At 35.6% G+C, this 20,117-nt stretch overlaps 2 protein-coding genes across 2 annotated transcripts; both read right to left on the reverse strand.

Moving 5' to 3' along the window:
• Window positions 1–368: 368 nt before the first annotated feature.
• pih1d2 (PIH1 domain containing 2) lies at window positions 369–5,368 on the reverse strand. The gene is given in 5 exon segments (NM_001008629.1): window positions 369–612; window positions 827–1,101; window positions 1,890–2,138; window positions 2,804–2,927; window positions 4,943–5,368. Coding segments are annotated over 5 exon segments (969 nt in total). The 5' UTR covers window positions 5,129–5,368; the 3' UTR covers window positions 369–477.
• Window positions 5,369–6,997: 1,629 nt separating this feature from the next.
• tmprss5 (transmembrane serine protease 5) lies at window positions 6,998–19,988 on the reverse strand. Its single transcript, XM_087283993.1, has 13 exons — window positions 19,596–19,988; window positions 17,881–18,025; window positions 16,530–16,628; window positions 16,315–16,428; window positions 14,707–14,842; window positions 13,720–13,833; window positions 12,153–12,196; window positions 11,894–12,056; window positions 10,607–10,791; window positions 9,891–9,989; window positions 7,530–7,672; window positions 7,286–7,438; window positions 6,998–7,206 (listed from the first exon to the last, which is right to left on the reverse strand). Exons 1-13 carry the CDS (start codon window positions 19,845–19,847, stop codon window positions 7,198–7,200), a joined length of 1,656 nt encoding a protein of 551 aa, XP_087140119.1. The 5' UTR covers window positions 19,848–19,988; the 3' UTR covers window positions 6,998–7,197.
• Window positions 19,989–20,117: the final 129 nt, after the last annotated feature.

Here is a 20,117-nt window from a genome sequence, read left to right on the forward strand (position 1 = left end):
AAAACCATGAAGCACTATTTACTTAACTTTTATTTTTGCTCTTTATTAGATTTAATGTTTTGGTTTTATATATGCTTGTAATTTATTATAACTTTATAATTTATTTATTATGAAAATGCACCGGATAGAAAAGTTAATGAAATCTTTATAAATAGAGTTATTCAAATCATCTGGTGGTATGAATTATATTCATATGATTATATATCAATATATATTGATATATTGAGATAGGTTGTGGCTGGAAGGGCATCCGCTGTGTAAAAACTTGCTGGATAAGTTGGCGGTTCATTCCGCTGTGGCGACCCCGGATTAATAAAAAAGGGACTTAGCCGAAAAGAAAATTAATCAATGAACAGAGAATCTTTGAGTAAAATTGCATGATTTATGATCCTTGATACGGCAACTTATGATATTTTTCAAAGGTGGAGCTAAACAGCCTTTATTCTCAGTTTCTGGATAAACAAGAGTGAACTATTTTCATAATACATTTACCGTCACATTAAGAGTCTGTTTCTTCTTATTGAACTTTGCAGTGCATGTCTCCTCCTTGACCATTTCGGGGAATGGAAGAAGAAGATAATAAATGTCTTCAACTTCCAGGAGAATATCATCCTAAATAATAAAAACCATCCCTTTGTTGAGTCCACATCATAAAAAAACCCTCAAGAAATATAAATAAAATAGAGTAAGGCCTGAACAAATGTTAAACCGAATCTATGGACATTTAGATTGTACTGTACTCTGTCAATATAAAATAAAATGAAAACATTAAATATAAAATAAAGACTAATTCATCCGACACAGGAGGTATATCAAAGGTACTGACCTCAGAGATCCTGAGCTGGCACTGTGATACGGATCTCACTCCAGGAAGCTCTACACATAACTGCAGGATTCTAGAAGAGCCACTGCCATCAGGACAGATCGTCAGCTGATGCTTGGGTAGTTGTGGCTGAGGCTGGTCTAATTCTGTGCTTGAGATCACCTCAATAAGGCCTGATCTTGCTGGTTTTCTTTCCTGCTCTATGCTCAGTTCAATGGATGAGTCCTCATCACTCTCAGTATTCTGCAGGGAGCAGATCTGCTGAAGAAGAGATTGAGCTACACAGAAAAAGAGCAATAGAATCTCTCAATACTGCACTGTAATCCTCAAAATCACTTCATACAATATGTTCATAATGAGGTGCTATTAAAATGAGCTATTCAGTTAAAACCTGTATCATACATTCTTACATATCAAGGTTCCAATAGGATATTTTCTCAGAGATGCCACTAGTCTAAAGAACCTTTTCATCCATCATAAAGAGCCTTTTGTGTATTGTAAAGGTTCCAATGTATGCTGGAAAGATAATAATTGACTTAAATGAGCATAATGAGATATTATTCTACATTGTTTTATCTAGTTAGTTTGAGATATGAATTCATTATTTTGACATAACTTATTTTTCTCAAGATATTAAATTGTTTATTTCAAGATATTAACCATTTATCTATATAGAACTATTTTAACATAACTCGATATTTCACTCAAAAATAATTTTCTTAAATTACCATGTATCCAAGTTGTTTCAAACCTTTATGAGTTCTTTTTTTTCTGATGAACACAATAAAGAGGATATTAGTTGGCCATCGCCATCCATAGTAAAAATAATAATACAGAGAAAGTCAAGATTTCCATCATCATTCAAACTGTCTTCATTTGCATTCAGCAAAATACAGAAATTAAAACAAATTTGGAACAAGAGTAATAGACAAATGTTTTCTTTCTTGGTGAATTATCCCTTTAAGCCTTTTCATGGAATCATCAATGACAGGTCAGAGTTTTTTAATATAAATGTATGACATTCAAGCTGTCTATGAATGTCCAATGTACTGTATGTGGACTATACCTGGTTCAGACTGTGAGCCATTTAAAGTAGATTTGCATGTTTTTGTGGACATGAGCCGCTGCTTCATATCCCGAATGCTGCCCTTGATTTTGTCATTGGTGAGTTTGTAGTGTTGGGACAGAGTAAGGTTGTGCTGTTGCTGGATGAAGTTCAGAGCAAGCAGACAGAGATTCTCTTTCTCCTCTTTGTCTTTTTCAGTTGTCTGCAGAACCTCAGGGTTAAACGCCGCATCAACAACACTATATTCCTCTGTAAAACACACACAAGGTCAGATTTTCTCAAGCACAGACTTAAAAATGAACAACGTATAATTAACTAAAAGGAAACAAACTGATACTTGAGGATAAAAAAAAATCCTAAAATCATGGAAATGTAAAATCCCTGGACTGGATGGTAAAAAATATCTAACTTCTTGTTTTGACATTCTTTTGAGATGTCAACTTTTTTATTTCAACATAACTTGTTATTTCAAGACCCTTTCATTTACATTAAGAGTTCACAGTTTATTACCTATACTGCCAACACAGAAATATATAGGAAAACAAAACACAAAACTATGGGGGAAAAAAAACACTTAAAACGTTTACCTTTTAGGTATAAATAAAATGTTTTGAAGCTCTTAAAATGATAATTGACAGAATGTGAAAAAAAAAAAGAATTTACCTTCAAGTTGTTTTAAAACTGTGTGACCCTTCCTTTTTCCGAAAGTTATTTTGATATTTTGAGTTTCAGATCACACTACATTTCCAATAAACAACAATTGCAATCAAAGCCAATGGCAATCAAAACTTCATCAACATCCTTTAAATTATATTTTATCTTTGAAAGTAGCAAAGCCATACAGGTTTGGAACAACGTGAAGAATATTAAATGATTCCAGGATTATTGTTTTTTTATGTATTTATTTACTGTACCCTTCTCCTCTGTCAATTTCTCCATTCTTCCACCACACACAGGGACAGGTTCTTTGTCAGAAGCAGGAGCTGGTACACGTTTCCAGCCGCATATGTTAATGTACAAAATGCCTTCATTTGCTCCCTGAAAAAGCAACCAAATAAATGTTCCTCAATTACAGACCATACTGATGATGATTCAATTTTACTTTCACAACTGTTCAAAAATGATTGAGACTAAATGATATTAAAAATTCCCTGAAACATGAATGTTCAACAGGTGCAGAAAAGGGGAGAAACCCAAACAAGTCCCCTCTTGGTCATTGTAAACCGTGGTGGAAAGACTGAAAAATCATACTTAAGTAAAAGTACCATTACTTGCCTAAAAATGTAATGAAAGTAGAGTAAAAGTTTCTGTTGTAAATATTACTCAAAGTAGGAGTAAAAAGTAGCCCTTTTAAAAGTACTCAAGAGTAGTCAATACATTAACTTTTATTCATTCAGCAGACGGTTTTATCCAAAGCGACTTACAACTGAGGACAAGGAAGCAATTTACACAACTATAAGAGCAACAATGAATAAGTGCTCTGTGAAACATCAGAGCTTTGAGTAGTGAGTATTACGCTGTTAAAAGCTGATGCATTTACATGTCATTTGTGCATGTGTGTGTAAACGTAACATTCTGTAGTGCATTTAGTTATTGTCCAGCAGGCACACAACGTCATAGAGCGTTAAAATTAGGTTAGATTTAGGTTGTGACGTCAGGTGACTAAAACTCCATTTCTAGCCAGCGTCTAAGCACAATGTTATTTTGATGTCCAATAATGACGGAGATATTAGGTTGATTTTTTATTATGTTGGAAAGTGTCCAAAATCCAACATTGAGGATCTTAAACCAACATCATATTGACATCAAATACTGACATTTATTCATCATGTATATATGGCAACCAAAATCCAGAATCTGATAGATGTCATAGTGGTAACATCCACACAACATCAAGCTGCAACATCATTAGATGTTCATTTTAGGTTGACGTTGGACATTGACATTGGCCGATTTTCATTTCAAACAAAATGCAACATCCCCATGACGTTAGGGTACAACGTCATGGGGACTCCTGTCGTGTTGACTCCTTCTGCCTACTGGGTGTTTAAGGCCATTTCGGTCATCATACAGTAAACATTCGTCATTTTTTCTTTAGTGACATGAAACAAAACGGTTTCTGGGTCAATGCGTGTAAAGATTTTGGACATTTTCTTGGACACTTAATGCTTCCAATTGGTTCGCTGCAATTATAAAGCGCCCGTGTGATGAGGTAGTTCAATATGATGCGATTTACCTTCTATGTGTGATCTGATTGGTCAGGAATCACATGACTGATTTTTCTAATCCCCACAGGAACAAATCAAATAGTGACTGCAAGTTTTAGTGGTGTAAAAGTACTGATACTGCACTAAAAATATACTCAAGGGAAAGTAAAAGTACACATTTTTAAAACTACTTAGTAAATTACAATTCCTGAGAAAAAAAAAACCACTCAATTACAATAATTTGAGTATTTGTAATGAGTTACTTTACACCACTGCCCATAGGTCTTAAACTTGATTCCTGGAGGGTCGCAGCTCTGCACAGTTTTGCTCTAATCCTAATCAAATATAGTGTTGAATACCTTGATTAGTGGAACAGCTAAGCAGGTGTGAGTAAGAGCTGATTGGAGCTAGACTATGCAGAACTGCAGCCCTCCAGGAACTGAGTTTAAGACCACTGGTGTAACCTATGAAACAGGGTTGACCAGAACAAAGTGACAGACACAAAATGTTCTTTTAAATCACAAAAAATTACATAAAATAGAGGTTTCCTGCAAATGTTTAACTTATATGTTAAAGTAAACCAGCTTAACCAAGTAAACACACTCTTTAAGTTAATATTTTTGAGACAAGAGGTCACTTAATACACATACAAACATTATTTTTTAGAGATGACTTTACATGATTTGTGATATCATTCAAAACATTTTTGAAAATGTATCAAAATGTACCCGCAATTCTAGAATCATTCACGTATCAAATTAAACAATAATACAGCTGTGTGTTTATGTTTTAATTTGATATAAATAAAATAAAAAAGATATGTTTAGCAGAGGTTGAAAGGTTTACCAGCACGGCAGTTCGGATGCAGGTGTGCGGCTGCGGCGGTGAGTGAAACTCGGCTCCCTCCCGCATCTGGCGCTGAATGAAGCTCCTGTACTCCTCCGGGTTATTCTCACACATGTCATCTAACATCGACCAAAACTGATTGACCTGCTGCAGAGATGCCTTACCATCATAGCCATGGATTGCCATGTTTACAGTGTATCAAAACTGCTAACAACTAGCTACAAGAAGAGCGAGTTAATTATTCTTAAGTGAACTCGCGATACTTTGTTACAAAAAAAAAAAAAAACTGTTCAGCAAATACAATATTTAGTACAACATGCTTAGCAGAACAGTTAAAGAAATCTTACAACGTATTACTTTGTTAAAAAATTAGACGACCAGTGCAATACTATGTCCCAGACACGCTAATAGCCTACTTGGACTCACAGGTTACCATGGAAACTCTATAACAATTGTACTGTTTCAAGTCTTCCGGTAGATGACGCTGTTTAGTCAAAATAAAAAAAGACATTATTTTTGATTTAAAATGTACATTGCGCTGAGAAAATTAACGAGTTGTAAATGACAGCTGCCATTTCCATCGATACACTTTAGTCAAAGATGTTTGGCTCCCCAAATATGATCATTCTAGTTTTTTAAGGCTTGATACTGTGAAAAAATGACATTATATGTAAATAAGTTGACTTTATTATATTTTTACACTTCTATAACTTTATTACTAATTCAAATTACATGTATTCATTCAAGAAATGTATTCATTCATAATTTATATTTACATTTATTCATAGTTAATACTATTTTAAATAATCACAAATACATTTATTATTATTTATTAATTACTTAAATATAACAATAGTACTGTTGGTTTATTTATTTTATCCTATAGTGAATATATATAGTGTATTGTATTGCATTGCATTTAACACACATTTTCAAGAACCACCTTTGTAAATGGCTGAAAGTCAGTCATGTTTTAACTTTTTTACAGAATGACTGTTAAAGTCATTTATAGATTATCTGTTTTAAATAATGGCTTACACAAATGGTTTTCAAAAAATAAAAAAATAAAAATCAAACAAGCATCATGTTGATCACAAGCATCACTTGATTTTGGTTTTATTGTAAAAAACAAACAAACAAACAAACAAACAAACGAGAAAGCATGTCAAATGAGAATCTGAAATATTTTATGGCATACTTCAAAGAAATTCAAACATTCATTCATTCATTTTCTTTTTCGGCTTAATCCCTTTATTAATCTGGGGTCACCACAGTGAAATGAACCGCCAACTTATTTAACATATGTTTTAAGCAGCGAATGCCTTTCCAGCTGCAACCCATCTCTGGGAAACCTCCATACACACTAGTACACTATAGACAATTTACCTTACCGAATTCACCTATACTGCATGTCTTTGGACTATGGGGGAAACCAGAGCATCTCAAGGAAACACACGCAAACATGGGGAGAACATGCAAACTCCACACAGAAGCGCCAACTGACCCAGCCGAGGCTCGAACTAGCTACCTTCTTGTTGTGAGGCGACAGCACTACCTACTGCGCCACCACGTTGCTCATACTTCAAACAAAAAAGGTGATTTAGCATTCATTGAATAACATTGAATATTTAAAAAAAATTAATTAGTCCTACACTTCATATTTTCAGATTTTTCATAGTAGATGTATTAAGACCGGTACTTTTACCATAAACCGACATATCAACCATTTGGTAGAGGCTGACGTTTCAGAAATTAGAGGATGTGTTGAAAACAATGCATTGAGTGTGTTAACCAGTTACATTAGGAGTTAAGAAATGTAATCCAAACATTTTTTTCTTGGTGGGGTAGTTGAAGGATTAAATCGATCCTGAAACATCATAGATTTGTGTTAATGCCATGCACTTGATTAGTCTTTCCAGAAATGGTCAAATATAAATATTGTAACAACTGTTACACAGATAAACACATAAATACTTTACCATTTTCACCTGAACTAACATAAGCTTTTAAGATTAAGCAATTCAAAAAGAGAACAGAACAGATCACATTGTACCCTTTTGTAAATGTCAAACATTTATTGTAAAACCACAATTATCTTGAGTAACACAACACCAAACAAATAATAACAAACAATCTTTACATTGTTGTAAATACTGAGGCTTTGCGTAATAAAATATAATAAATAATATAAAAGGCAACATTATTTTAAAAAAAGGGTCAGGACGTTCTTCTCTTCTACTTTCAAACGTCAGCCTTTAGTAGCTCTACAACAGGAAATACAAAATGAAGATAACTGTATTTCAGTTTTGAGCTACGTATCTCTTTTGAAACACATATACTCACCTCTATAATGTCATATATCCACCCTAAAAACTCAGCCACTTTGGTATAAACTCCTGGATGGTTTGGCTCAGCACAGCCTGTTCCCCAGCTTACAACTCCAACCAGCCTCCAGACATTTTCATCCTGGCAAACCAGAGGACCACCACTGTCCCCCTGATGAAATGAAGACTCGTTACCGCTTCTTGTTACGCATATAGAAATTCCATAATGTTGTACCAAACATTTTGAGTAGCATTGATCTCACCTGACATGCGTCTACTTTTCCTTCAGAGTATCCTGCGCAGAGCATTCGAGAGGTGATCTCTCCATTGTACATGCAAGAGCTATTGCATTTCTTTGTGCTTATTAAAGGTACGGGTGCCTCTTTGAGAACTTCTGGTATATGAACTTGTGAAAAAAAATACAAATACAATTACAATTACAAACAGTCAAATGTTTTGTGACAGATTTTAACTCAAATAAATTTTTGAATAGTATTGAACTCAAATGAACTCATAAACTTAAGTTATTATGGAGTTGTTTTATCCACTAGAGGGCCTCATTGCGTTTCATTTCAGTTTCCCGCCAATTCGTGTCGTTTTTAACTTTAACCTGCGAGTTGTCTGTTGCTCTGTTATTTACTCATTGTTTAACACGTTGTGACCATTATTTCCAGTCTTTTTAGGTATTAATTTATTAAGTATTTTCCTAATGGTAGGATTTATTAGTCTTGTTTACATGTGCTTGCTCTCTGACTTCTGCCTATTACATTTTTGTTTGCCTCATTTGTTTAAATGATCTGCTGTAGGTAGGTACATCTCTGCTCATGTTTAGGCCTTGTTTACGTCTGGTATTTGGACACATTTTGGTTAATTCGATGCCAAGTAGATAAGGGAGAATTTTTTTACACCCTTTTCCCCCCTCTTTTAGGGACCTGGTGCAGTGCCATAGATATATACACTAGATGTCGCCTGGCCTATTGTTGTCTATTGGACGGAATGTGTCAATAGCGCCGCCATCTTGCTACAGGGTAGCGCTCCTTTGAAATGAATGCAGGACCAATGTACAGTGGAGGACTGTTGCCATCCAAAGCCAGAGATATATACACATATACACATATATCTATGATCAGGAGTTTTCCTGGATGTTAGTATGTAATTTTTTTTTCTAATTAAGAAAATTATAATTTTACATCACTTTTCTACATTGATGGATCAGTGACCGCACGGGCATTCCTGACAAAAAGCTTGTGTTTGTGTGTACAGAAATGTACTATTCACCCTCCCTGTTAAATTTGATCTAATCATGTCCTGAAACACAGCTCCTCTTCTGCTTTCACTTCTCATACTGACGGAGCGACTCGTTTGTGAATGAATCCCCCGAACGACTCTTTCACTAACGTTAGCCGACAATAATACACGTTTCTGGCAGTGCAGCAACTCGTTGTCATATTTCTTTTGCATTGTTTGCTGATGTTATTCAACAAAACTAGCATAAGCCAAGTGTTTAGTGCGAGTTGGAGCTGCTTTGTCTTATGGTGAATGCAGTAAGTGACTGTTATCATCAATAACATTACCTGATTAGCACAAAAATTCAGAACATTCAAAAACAGAAAAAAACTTAATATTACCTATGAAATGTTCTGCCTTTGTGCTTTGATTTCTTTGTTTGCTCGTTTCTACACCCGTAGACAGCGCTAAAGTCCCGCATTTTCACGTAATAACACTGTCTTGACTAGTGCGGTTGAATGACATTTGTCTTGAGAGCACTGTACCAATGTGGCGGCGCTATTGACGCATGATTAGGGTCCCTATGCGATATCTAGTGTATATATCTATGATGCAGTGCCAGTGCAATCTGAGCTGCATGCTTTGCTTTTTAATCACTCACCTAACCCCACCCCTAATCCTACTCCTTACAGTGACGTCACCAGCTCAGTTGAGTGCATCGTGTCTGACATTGCATCACTGAGATATGCAGTCTCAGCTTGCATCATAAAGGCTACATCCAGATACTATTGGATTTTAGGATGCTAGCTTGCTTAAAGGTCGAACTGTGACTAGATCTTTCTGCTCTTTGAGTCTAATATTTTAAAATAATACTGCACAATTTATGTTCAACTGTGAAATGAAACGACACAGTCTGTGTTGATAATCCTGGTAGCTGCAGTATTATATTAAGATTAAAACATAATAATTTTTATAAAATCTTTTTAAAAATTTTTTTAAACATATACATTTTCCCATTTTGTTTGTGAATCAGTTAATGCCCAAGTGAAATAACAGTACAGAGATAAAATGCCATTTTTATGAGCTCTTGTATTTAGTTAAAACTATTAGCATATTGCCGATTCTATAAGGGTATGTTAATGTATAAGCATAAACTAATATAATCCTATCTGCATCCTCTCATAATTGTTTGTATCAACTGTTTGCAGCCATATCCGGAGTTACCTTTTGGGATTAATTGATGGACTTTTCTTTGTACTTGATATTGGTTCTGGAATCTGCTGTCATTTGCATTTAAGTTAAGCTCTCCATTATAGTGTGTCTAGTGTGTTTCAGTCATGGCCTAAATCAAACCTAATCCAGACAGATACACATTTAACTATGCAACTGAACATTACCATCATCCGGTTGTGTATATCCCCAACCAGAGATCCAGCACTGGGTTCCTCCTGGTAGATCATGGTCATACTGCGGTAGACACACAGGTCTGATAGTGTCTAAACATATAAAAAGAGATAACATAGTATAGGACTATTCACACTTCAGTTAAAAAATTATTTATTATAAATCATGAGAGCATTGAATTCTGGGTTATCTCACCTCATATTACAATTTTTGCTTATAATATACCTGGGGTTAACAAGTAAACTTTGGTATTCATACACTGCTTTAACATTAATATTTTCTATATTTGCAGGGTCAGTGTTATTAGTACAGCAGTACACAATGTGTTTACATTAAAGCATTCTCAAATTTTAAATTGCTAAGCCATCTACAGTATATTTGTCCATAAATAGGCTTTTTGGATTAAAGATTACAGTGAAATGGCCTCTTCTTCACCCAATTACTGTGTTTTCCATACTTTTTCTGACATTTTCCCCCTCAAAAACTGAAACAACAGTTTATATATAAAGCACGTAAGCTTCTAAGACTGTAGAAATTTGTGTAGGGTTACCAGGACAAAACAAATGCTATTACTCCTTTCAGGTATTGTTTCATAACCCCCCAAAAAAGTGAAACAATCCTTAACCCAAGGTTAATAGTGGTGATTGGATAAAGAATTAACCCAGGGTTCAGCACAACCTTTATATGCAAGTAATAAAGAACTAGTCACCTGAAAAATTCAGTGGAGTTTTTAATTTCACCAAAGCGATATCATTGTCGTGTGTCCTGTGGTTGTAATTCTTGTTGTAGATGATTCTCTCCACAGCAAAGCCTTGGTATTGAGCAAGTTTAGCTAAATTGCTGGTTATGATACCTGCATAAACCACCCAGCTGGGCACCTGAGGTAGCCTGTAACTTCAATAAGAAGGCAAGTCAGATGATATATGAGCAATATCACACTCGTAGCAGTGTGCTATGGCTGTATATTAGCACTGGTGGGAGGCGTGCCTTAGCGCCCCTCAGTGCTGATATACAGCCAAGACACACTGCTACAAGTGTGATATTGCGTTTAGACAACAGTTCGACAGCACAATCTTGTTCATAAAAAAGAAAATCAGACAGAGTCTAAAACCCTTTTGTATTAGGAACTACTTTCTTCCGCCATTCATTTACAAATGCAGCTGACGTCAGAACAGCAGAAGCCGTTACTAATTCACCAACGTCACTTTAGAGCTAGTATTTGAATGATTCTCTATAGCGTAATGTGAAGTGGCACTTCTGGTGTGTGACCCCCTTAAGGTGATGACAAAACAGCAAATTTTGCTCACATTTTAAGATTATAAGCTTAAACGTGACAAGAAATGCCATCCGTGTACAGAGATTTCTCACCAGACTGCTGTTGTGTTTGCGATAAGGAGGGACAAGGCTGAATCCAGCTTCATATTTACAGCTTTTTATTGACTTTATTCGGTCTACCTTAAAAACCACGAGGCTTTCATTTTTCAGCATTTTATTCGCGCTCAGGAAAACACACCGAGCAAGGGCTTATCATGCGGTTCTGGCGCCATCTTGTGGATAGACAACGTCAACTGTCTTTGGCTGCTGATGAGCTCTCAGAAATTGTAAATATTTTAAAATAGGCACTATTCTTGCAAATAAACTGCAAAGTTGCAATCAAAACAACTACATTCTCGACTAAAAAAGCCTCAAAAGTAGCTGGCTGTATGTGGGCGGAGTAATACACAAAGGGTAAAGAGGCTGTACGGATGCTGATTTTACTTAAATATATCACAGCTATCAGCCAATCAGATTCGAGATCCAGACAGAACTGTTGTATAAATATATATATATATATATATATATATATATATATATATATATATATATATATATATATATATATATATTTATATATAATATATATAACCATTTTCCCCATTTGATTTTTCTTTATGTTTTACGGCAGATTTTCATCCATAAATTTAAGCCAAAGTGATTGTAAATGTTTTCAACTTACTTGTGCACACAATGAGCAGCTGTAACTATCCACTGGTTGGTGATAATGGATCCTCCACAGATGTGACGGTTATTGTAGTAGAGACTCACTTGCCATGGCCATCGGCCCAGAGCAGCTTCCACTCCTCCAATGATCCTGGGTAACTTTGCTCTGGTGCCGCACTCTATATAGCCAAGCAAATAACAAGCGTTCAGCAGCAGATTGACATGGTATGTGGATATTATCTCTTATTTCAGGATTAAGTTAAAGGTAGGCTCACCAAAACATTTTAGTGCTATAACCTTTCCTGTACTACAGCTTCCCCTGGAGTAGTAAGAAAAAGGCAGGGTGTGAGTGTCTATGGCCTTCAATTTCACATAAACAGGGCTTTTGTAAAGAGAGTTTACCTAAAATTGACAATTTGCTTTTACTTTCCCCTAAGGCCATACTGTACACCAAGTAGAAGACTTTGGCTGCGTCCGAAACCGCCTACTACTCAGTAGGTACTGCATTTGAATTTAAACGTACTACTCGGCTGTTAGAAAAGTATGTTCTATACAGTATGAATGTGAAAAGTATGAATGGAATTCGGACGTACTACAGCCGCCATTTTGTCATGGTCACGTGACCTGCCTGCGTCAATTGCGTCGCTTTACTCCCATTCATGAATTCGCTCGCGGGGCATCATGGGATAGCGCAGCATGCATGGGATGCGCACTCTAGAATCTCGCCGGAAGTAGTAAGTCATCCAGGTACTTCTCGCATACTGTTTTTCAAATTCTATGAATTCGGACATACTACTCGGCTCGCATACTGATTTTAGCATACTATATAGTATGGAAGTATGCGGTTTTGGACGCAGCCTTTGTTTTTTGTACAACATTAAAGATTCTTTTTGCTAAAATCAAATAATAATAAAGTCTTTTGTGATCTTTTGTTAAATGCAAGTTAGAGGTTACAGGCACATTGATTTTTAAATATATACAGGCAGATATCCAGATGTACAGACAATACATCAAGGTCTTATGAAGTGAAATGACAAATTTGTGCAAGAAAATAAACGTTGTTTACTGCATTATGTCCTATGATCTACAGTACATCATAATCTATGATCTGTCAAAGGTTCCTGGAGAGCCACAGCTCTGCACAGTTTAGTTTCAACCCTAATTAAACTCACCTGATCAAAATAATTAATTGAGTGCCTTAGGCTAGTTTGATGTATATTAATAGGTGTGTTGAAGCACGACAGGAACTAAACTCTGCAGGGCTGCAGTCCTCCAGAAATTAAGTTTGACACCCCTGTTCTGCAGGCTTAACATAGTCTGAAGCGTGAGTTTTCTGTCACATAATGAGTGCGCCTGAGGGCAGCCGAGCTCGGGCCGATTACTGCCTGCTATCTGGGAATTTACATGTGAGCAGACAGACATTATTTGTTTACAAAGGAGGAATGACATAGATGTTTTTATACAATATGCATGTCTATATAAAACAGAGAACATTCTATTCCTAAGACCTCAGTATATCATCAAGTATATTAATTTTTGTTTTACGTATTAATTTAGTGTTGCCTGTATATGTTTATTGACTTGCTTTTTATGAAAAAGCAAGGAACACTAAAATTGTTTCACTAAAAATATTTGTTCTATATGTTCTAGTGAATAGACAGATTACCTGCTGTACATCTTGCATGGCCTTTGGATGAATATATCAACAGCACTTTTTTCATTTCTGGGTGAACTTTTACTTTAAAGGCCCTTACAATATACTAAATTTGTGTCAGCTAAGGTTTTAGAAAAGCAACTGTCAGTTAATATGACAACTAAAACAATCTGTATTTTTTTGATTACCTGAAGCGCCATAAGCTCTCCAAATTGCTTTGGTATTCTGAGGTGATTTGGACAAATCCATCTGTATAATTCGGCCCGATATCAGTCAGATTCACTCCCTTGTGCTTTGATAATCTAAAAAGAGAGACTAGTTGATCAATCATAAGTCTAACCACTCTTTATAAAACTCTATAAATATAGCATTTCAGCATCAATCATTTTTTCTCATGTCATTCCAAAAAAATTATATATATATATATATATATAATTTAAAAATTTTTTTTTACTTCCCTGGGGATTAAACCATGCTCCACAATTTGAGATGCAAAAAGGCAAAACATTTTGTGTATCCATGTATCCAAAATCAAAATGTGGTAGACTTTTCTTGAAAGTTGCTTTGGTCGTATACACAAAGCTAGAGCACTATTAATAAAAAGAGACATCCTGGCCAAATTTGCCAACTGGCCACCTAACCATCCCCATATCATAATTGACTTCATGACTCTTTCTCCTCTTCACCAATCAGCTGGTGTGTGGTCTGGCGCAATATGGCTGCCTTTGCATCATCCAGGTGGATGCTGCACACTAGTGGTGGATGAGGAGATTCCGGCCAAAAAATGTGTAAAGCGACATGAGTGTACAGAAAAGAACTATATAAATGTAAGGAATTATTTACTATTATTATCACACACTTGCATAGTACTTCAGTACCCTTCAAAATATGACCTACAGTATGGTATATGCATTCCACAGTAGAAATAAAGTTGTACAAGTTTGTAGTGACAAGAGGGTGAGTAAACGATGACAGAACTTTCATTTGTGTGTGAACCATCTCTTTAATAATCTTTGAAAAGCTTGTATGTCATGCTTTGAATCAGAGCTAACTTCAAAGAACATTTCAACACTACAGACGCTCTATGAATGGTTGACCTACAGAAAACAGACACAGCTGCTAGTGAAATGAAAGGTGCTGAGAGCTGAAGGTGTGTGTGTGTGTGTGTGATTGACCTCAGATAGCCCAGCTGTCGACATACGAGTGTTCCCAGAGACGAGTTCCACCTCTCGAAACAGACAGGCAGCCACGTCTGCAGCTTCTCCAGCTGGATCTCCAGAAGTGAGTTCTCAGCACTGATCCTGTAAAACACTGAGCCCCATTCAGTCAAAATCATTCCTGAAACAACAGACTGCATCACAGCGGACAGAACTGATATTATGGGAAACAATGCATTAATGTAATATAGTGGAGAAAATAAGTATTCGACACATCACCGTTTTTCTCAGAAAACATATTTCTAAAGGTGCTGTTGGCTTGAAGTTTTCACTAGATGTTGATAACAACCAAAGAGATCCATATGCAAAGAAAACAAATTAGTTTACAAATTAAGTTATGTGTAATAAAATAAAAATAACACAGGAAAAAAATATTGAACACATGAACAAAGGGAGGGGTAGAAAGGCATTGAAAGCCCAGAAAGCAGCTAAACTCTTTCAGTAGTTATTTAGAAACCTTAAGCCCTTCATCAATGTAAATTTATATTCGCTTCTTCAGTCCAGCATCTACATTATCAAGATGATGGAGATAAAACCAGATTGGACATTTTAGCAGAACAATGATCCAAAACACAGCCAAAGAAACTTTCAAATTCTTTCAGAAGAAGAAAATCAAGCTGTAGAAAGGCCCGGCCAATCACCTGACTTGAATCCAATAGAAAATACAAAATAAAGCTAAGATTTGATAGACGAGAACCACAGAACCATCAAGATTTTTACACTCTATTGAAAAAAATCACACCTGAGCAATGCATGTGACTTCATTCTCCACAAGAGAAGCGTCTTTAAGCTGCTACAACCAAAAAAGCCTTTTATATAAAAGTAATAAACCCATTTCTCCGCTGTCGCCACTGGCTCACATGGTTCAGGATTGGTAGAGCTACGCATCGATGAATTTGCTCTTCAGTGTTTGAACTCTCAATAATGATTAAATCACACTGAACTGAGCTAAACTGAACTGATCTGAACTTAAACACTAAAAACTGAACTGTTCCAGTTACTATGACCATTTATGTGAAGCTGCTTTGACACAATCTACATTGTAAAAGCGCTATACAAATAAAACTGAAATGAATTGAGTTGAATTTCAGTAGTTCAGTGCTTTCTTCTTGTGTCATTCCAATATTATTACACAAAACTTATTTTCAGATTTATTTTGATTTGTTTTATTTTTATGTTTGTGCTCTTTCAGTTTTAACCAAAATCTGGTTCAATCCCATGTCAACAGCTACTTTAGAATATTTTTCCAGAAAAAAAACATGTTGTTTAAAGTGAAATACTTCAACATAAACATGGGAGGCTGGGAAAAATGCTAATTTTAGGAGAAAACTTCAGATGGCATTTACAGGTTTTTGCATCAGAACTCTTCATATTGAAGTTAGTTGTAAAATTAGCTGTGACCCATCATTTGTAGTTCCTATGCTTTTAGTTTGTGTCTCTTGTTTATGTGTTTGTCACAGTTTCCACTACAGGCATTGTTTATGCCACTTTGTTTGTGGCAGTGATTTTGAATGAATGTCCGCTCCGCTGTTTACCTGTACAAACACAAATGCATGAGGTAAATACCTTTCCTGGGATCTGTCACAGAGATGTCCTCGGTCACATTGCAGAAGGACGTGTCCTTAGTGTCTCCCAGGCTCGCAGGGCTCTGAGATAAGTTTGGCTTTAAGAGAAATTTCACTAGACAAAGACATTAAACGTTCACAGCAGAAATAAAGGAACTTTCTGCATTATAAATACACAAAAGTTGACCAAAGCTTTTGAACTGTTTCAAATCTTACCTATGAACCAAACTCCAACCACAACACCTCCCAGCAGACACAGCACACACAGAGCTGCAAACACTCTCACTAGTTTACGAGATGACACTTTGCCAGACACTATTTGAAGAAAAAAAAGAACATTTCTCAACAGTTATTCCAAAAACACAACAACAAGACTCACATCCATGCAGTTGAAGTTCAAAATTGAAACCAATACGAATTTCAGGTCAATTTTGGTCAATTATTGAGCTAATGACCAAAGTACAAAACGTAAAGAAAAGTAAAGTTTGTAGACAAACTTTATGGTGACTTGAGTAAGCCTCGTCTAAAAGTTTGATGTAGCTTTAAATAATTGAAGTAATTATTAAGTTTGAAGCAGTTGGCCTAGAGAGATAACTATGGTGATTTGACTGTTTGTTTAGGTGTTGCTAGTCAGTTGCTAAGGTGTTCTGAGTGGTGGCTCAGCAGTTGCTAAGGCATTGCTAGGGTGTTTCAGGTTGTTGTCAAGTTGTTGCTAGGGTATTCTGAGAGGTTGCTAGGTCAATGCAAAATTCTTGCTAGGGTGTTCTGAGTAGTTGCTAGACAGTTGCTAAGGCATTGCTAGGCAATTTCTAGGATGTTCTGAGTAGTTGTTAGACTTCTAGTATGAAATAGCATGTTTCTAGCATAAATTAGCATGTTGTTAGCATGGTTCTACTGTAAATTAGCATGTCGCTAGCATATTTCAAGTATAAACTAGCATGTTGTTTGTGTGACTTTATTATGAATTTCCATGTTGTTAGTATGTTTATAGTATGAATTAGCATGTTGCTAGTATGATTAGTATGTTTTTAGTATATTGCTAGTATGGATTGGTTTGTTGTTAGTATGTCCTATGTAAAGTCAATGGCAGTTTTTACAATGGAAGTCTATGGGACAGTTGCTAAGGTGCCGTAAGTGGTTGCTAGGGTGTGGCTAGAAAGTTGAAAGGTCATCAGGGATTGGCAGATTGGTAGTCTGAGTTAAATGAGCTCAACTTTGAGTCTGTATGACAGTCTGTCGCAAAGTTATGAGGTCATAAAGTTTGGTCCAATCTTAAGTTAATGGTACTTTTCCGAATTTTCCGGGTCAGTTTTCGGTAAACCGAAAATCAGATCAGTTGAAAAAGTATAGCAACCCGAGTCAGACTAGTTTGGAGGTTTGGTGTTAGTTTGGGGGTGTAGTACGGTTGTAGAACGGTCTAAGAGGAAATGCAAGAAGAAGAAGAATAGTAAGTTTATGTAGTATCTCTTTCTCAACTTTCTCAAACCACCATAAACTACATTTAAAAATGTATGTTCAAACATGAATCTGCTTAGCCTTTTCGAATATGTGTTAGTAACAGACTAACCAGGATGGAGAAACTGCAGCTCTCTGAGGCACCTGTGGTTATTCTGGTCTGACTCGAGCATGTCCACCTGCAGACTCTCTGGATGAAAAGACTGTCTGACCACTACAGGGTTCTCAATCACTGCCACCGCATCTCTACTGAGACTCTGTAATATAACCACTGATATTATCAACTGCAGTGTCAGACAAAAAAGGTACTGATTCGTTTTAGAGTAAAATAAGCAATATGTACTTTTGTGTTCAGAACAGTAATTCTGCTTGCTCTGTTTTATATGAAAATAGCATGAAAATAACCACACACATCCAATTCATGTAAACAAGCAGGAAGTTGCAAATGTTACTTAGAAAACTGAATAACTTTCAAATGTGATCCAGTATATGGGGTCAGCTTTTATTATTTAAGCATTCAGATATAATACAACACTTGTGAATTTGTTTTGCTGTAAATGTCCCTTTAGAATTATACAGTCAAATCTAAAGAGATTGTAATAAGTTGTTAGATTGTGCTATCAACTGAACAATACAATTGTGATAATTAAAGTTGAATTCTACCTCCTTTGTTTTTTTTTTTTTTTTGTCTTTTTTTAGGACATTTTTGTCTACAGAGTTATTACGATTGATTTATTTAGTAACTTAAAACTTAACAAATGACATTAAACTATATCAACTTTTTAAATATGTAAGTTTTACAGTGCAAATCCAATTAGAGCCACTTGTTTGGTAAACAAAGGTAAAGACTATCATATAATAAATCTGCTTAAACAGGTGAAACTTTACAAGATTACTTTACAAGCTACTGTATATTGTAAATAAATTATTGTACATAATATTATTCAATAATATTACATTAATTAATATAATATAAACAAGTTAACAAATAGACTGAAAGACTGGCTCAAAATTCTGTAAATTCCATGAGAAAATCTACTGTCACTTTCTGTCAGAACTGTGGAAATGTACAACACTTTGATTTGTTTATATAATTATTATACACAGCTGAAGTCAGGATTATTAGCCCCCCTTTGAATTTTGTTTTTTCTTTTTTAATTACATTTCAAATGATGTTTAACAGAGCAAGGACATTTTTACAGTGTGTCATAATATTTTTTTCTTCTGGAAAAAGTCATATTTGATTTATTTCAGCTAGAATAAAAGCTGTTTTTAATTTTTTTTAAAAAGCCATTTTAAGGTCAATACTATTAGCCCCTTTAAGCTATATATTTTTTCAATAGTCTACAGAACAAACATCAATATACAATAACTTGCCTAATTACCCTAACCTGCCTAGTTAACCTAATAATTCTAGTTAAGCCTTTAAATGTCGCTTTAAGCTGTATAGAAGTGTCTTGAAAAATATCTAGTAAAATACTACGTACTGTCATAATGGCAAAGATAAAATAAATCAGTTATTAAAAATGACTTATTAAAACTATTATGTTTAGAAATGTGCTGAAAAAAATCTTCTCTCCGTTAAACAGAAATTAGAGAAAAATAAACAGGGGGGTTAATAATTCTGACTTTAAGTATATAGCCATAAATCCTTCATGTTAGCATACATGATTCTGTAAACATGAACAAGTTCTCAACTAGAATCATTCTAACAGCAACTGTTCAATTTTTCATGACAGGAAATAGTCTGTCATTCACATACAATACGGCACAAACAGCTTGAAAAGTGTAATGTTTCTGTATGCGAGTTTGCTAGAAGTTACTCACCATGCTTTCGTTGTTGGGATTCGGGATTTCCTGAGAGCAGCTGCTGGACTCTCTCATCAACTCACCTCCATCACAGCAGAGATGCTCCACACCAGCAGCTGTCAGACCATTGAGCTGAATGCAGCGCTGGATTTTCACTTCACAAAGAGACAATGAGGTCAGCAGCGGAGCAAAGAATGAACCCGTTGTTTTACCAAGGGGGTCATGGGGCCTGTCATGGCTGCCTAAACTGCCCTCTGTAGAGCCAAACATCTCCAAAGAAATCGCTCAGTCACTGATAGGATACAGACTGTGTAGCCCCACCTTCACCTGCCCAAGAGGAGGATCCGCTGAGCCGTAGAGCTCTGAACCGGACAGTTCACAACTTTTGGGAAACAAAGTTGACCTGTGAAATGCTGACAAGTCTCATTTAAGCATAACAACAGAATCATGAAGAGCTTTTGTGATTACCAGAAAAAAAGTTTCTATGTGTTGCAGGTTGTCTTTATTTGTTAACAATAGACTAAAAGATTATACATACTC

Source organism: Danio rerio, chromosome 15, assembly GCF_052040795.2.
Source record: "Danio rerio strain M-AB ecotype USA chromosome 15, GRCz13ab, whole genome shotgun sequence".
NCBI lineage: Eukaryota > Metazoa > Chordata > Actinopteri > Cypriniformes > Danionidae > Danio > Danio rerio.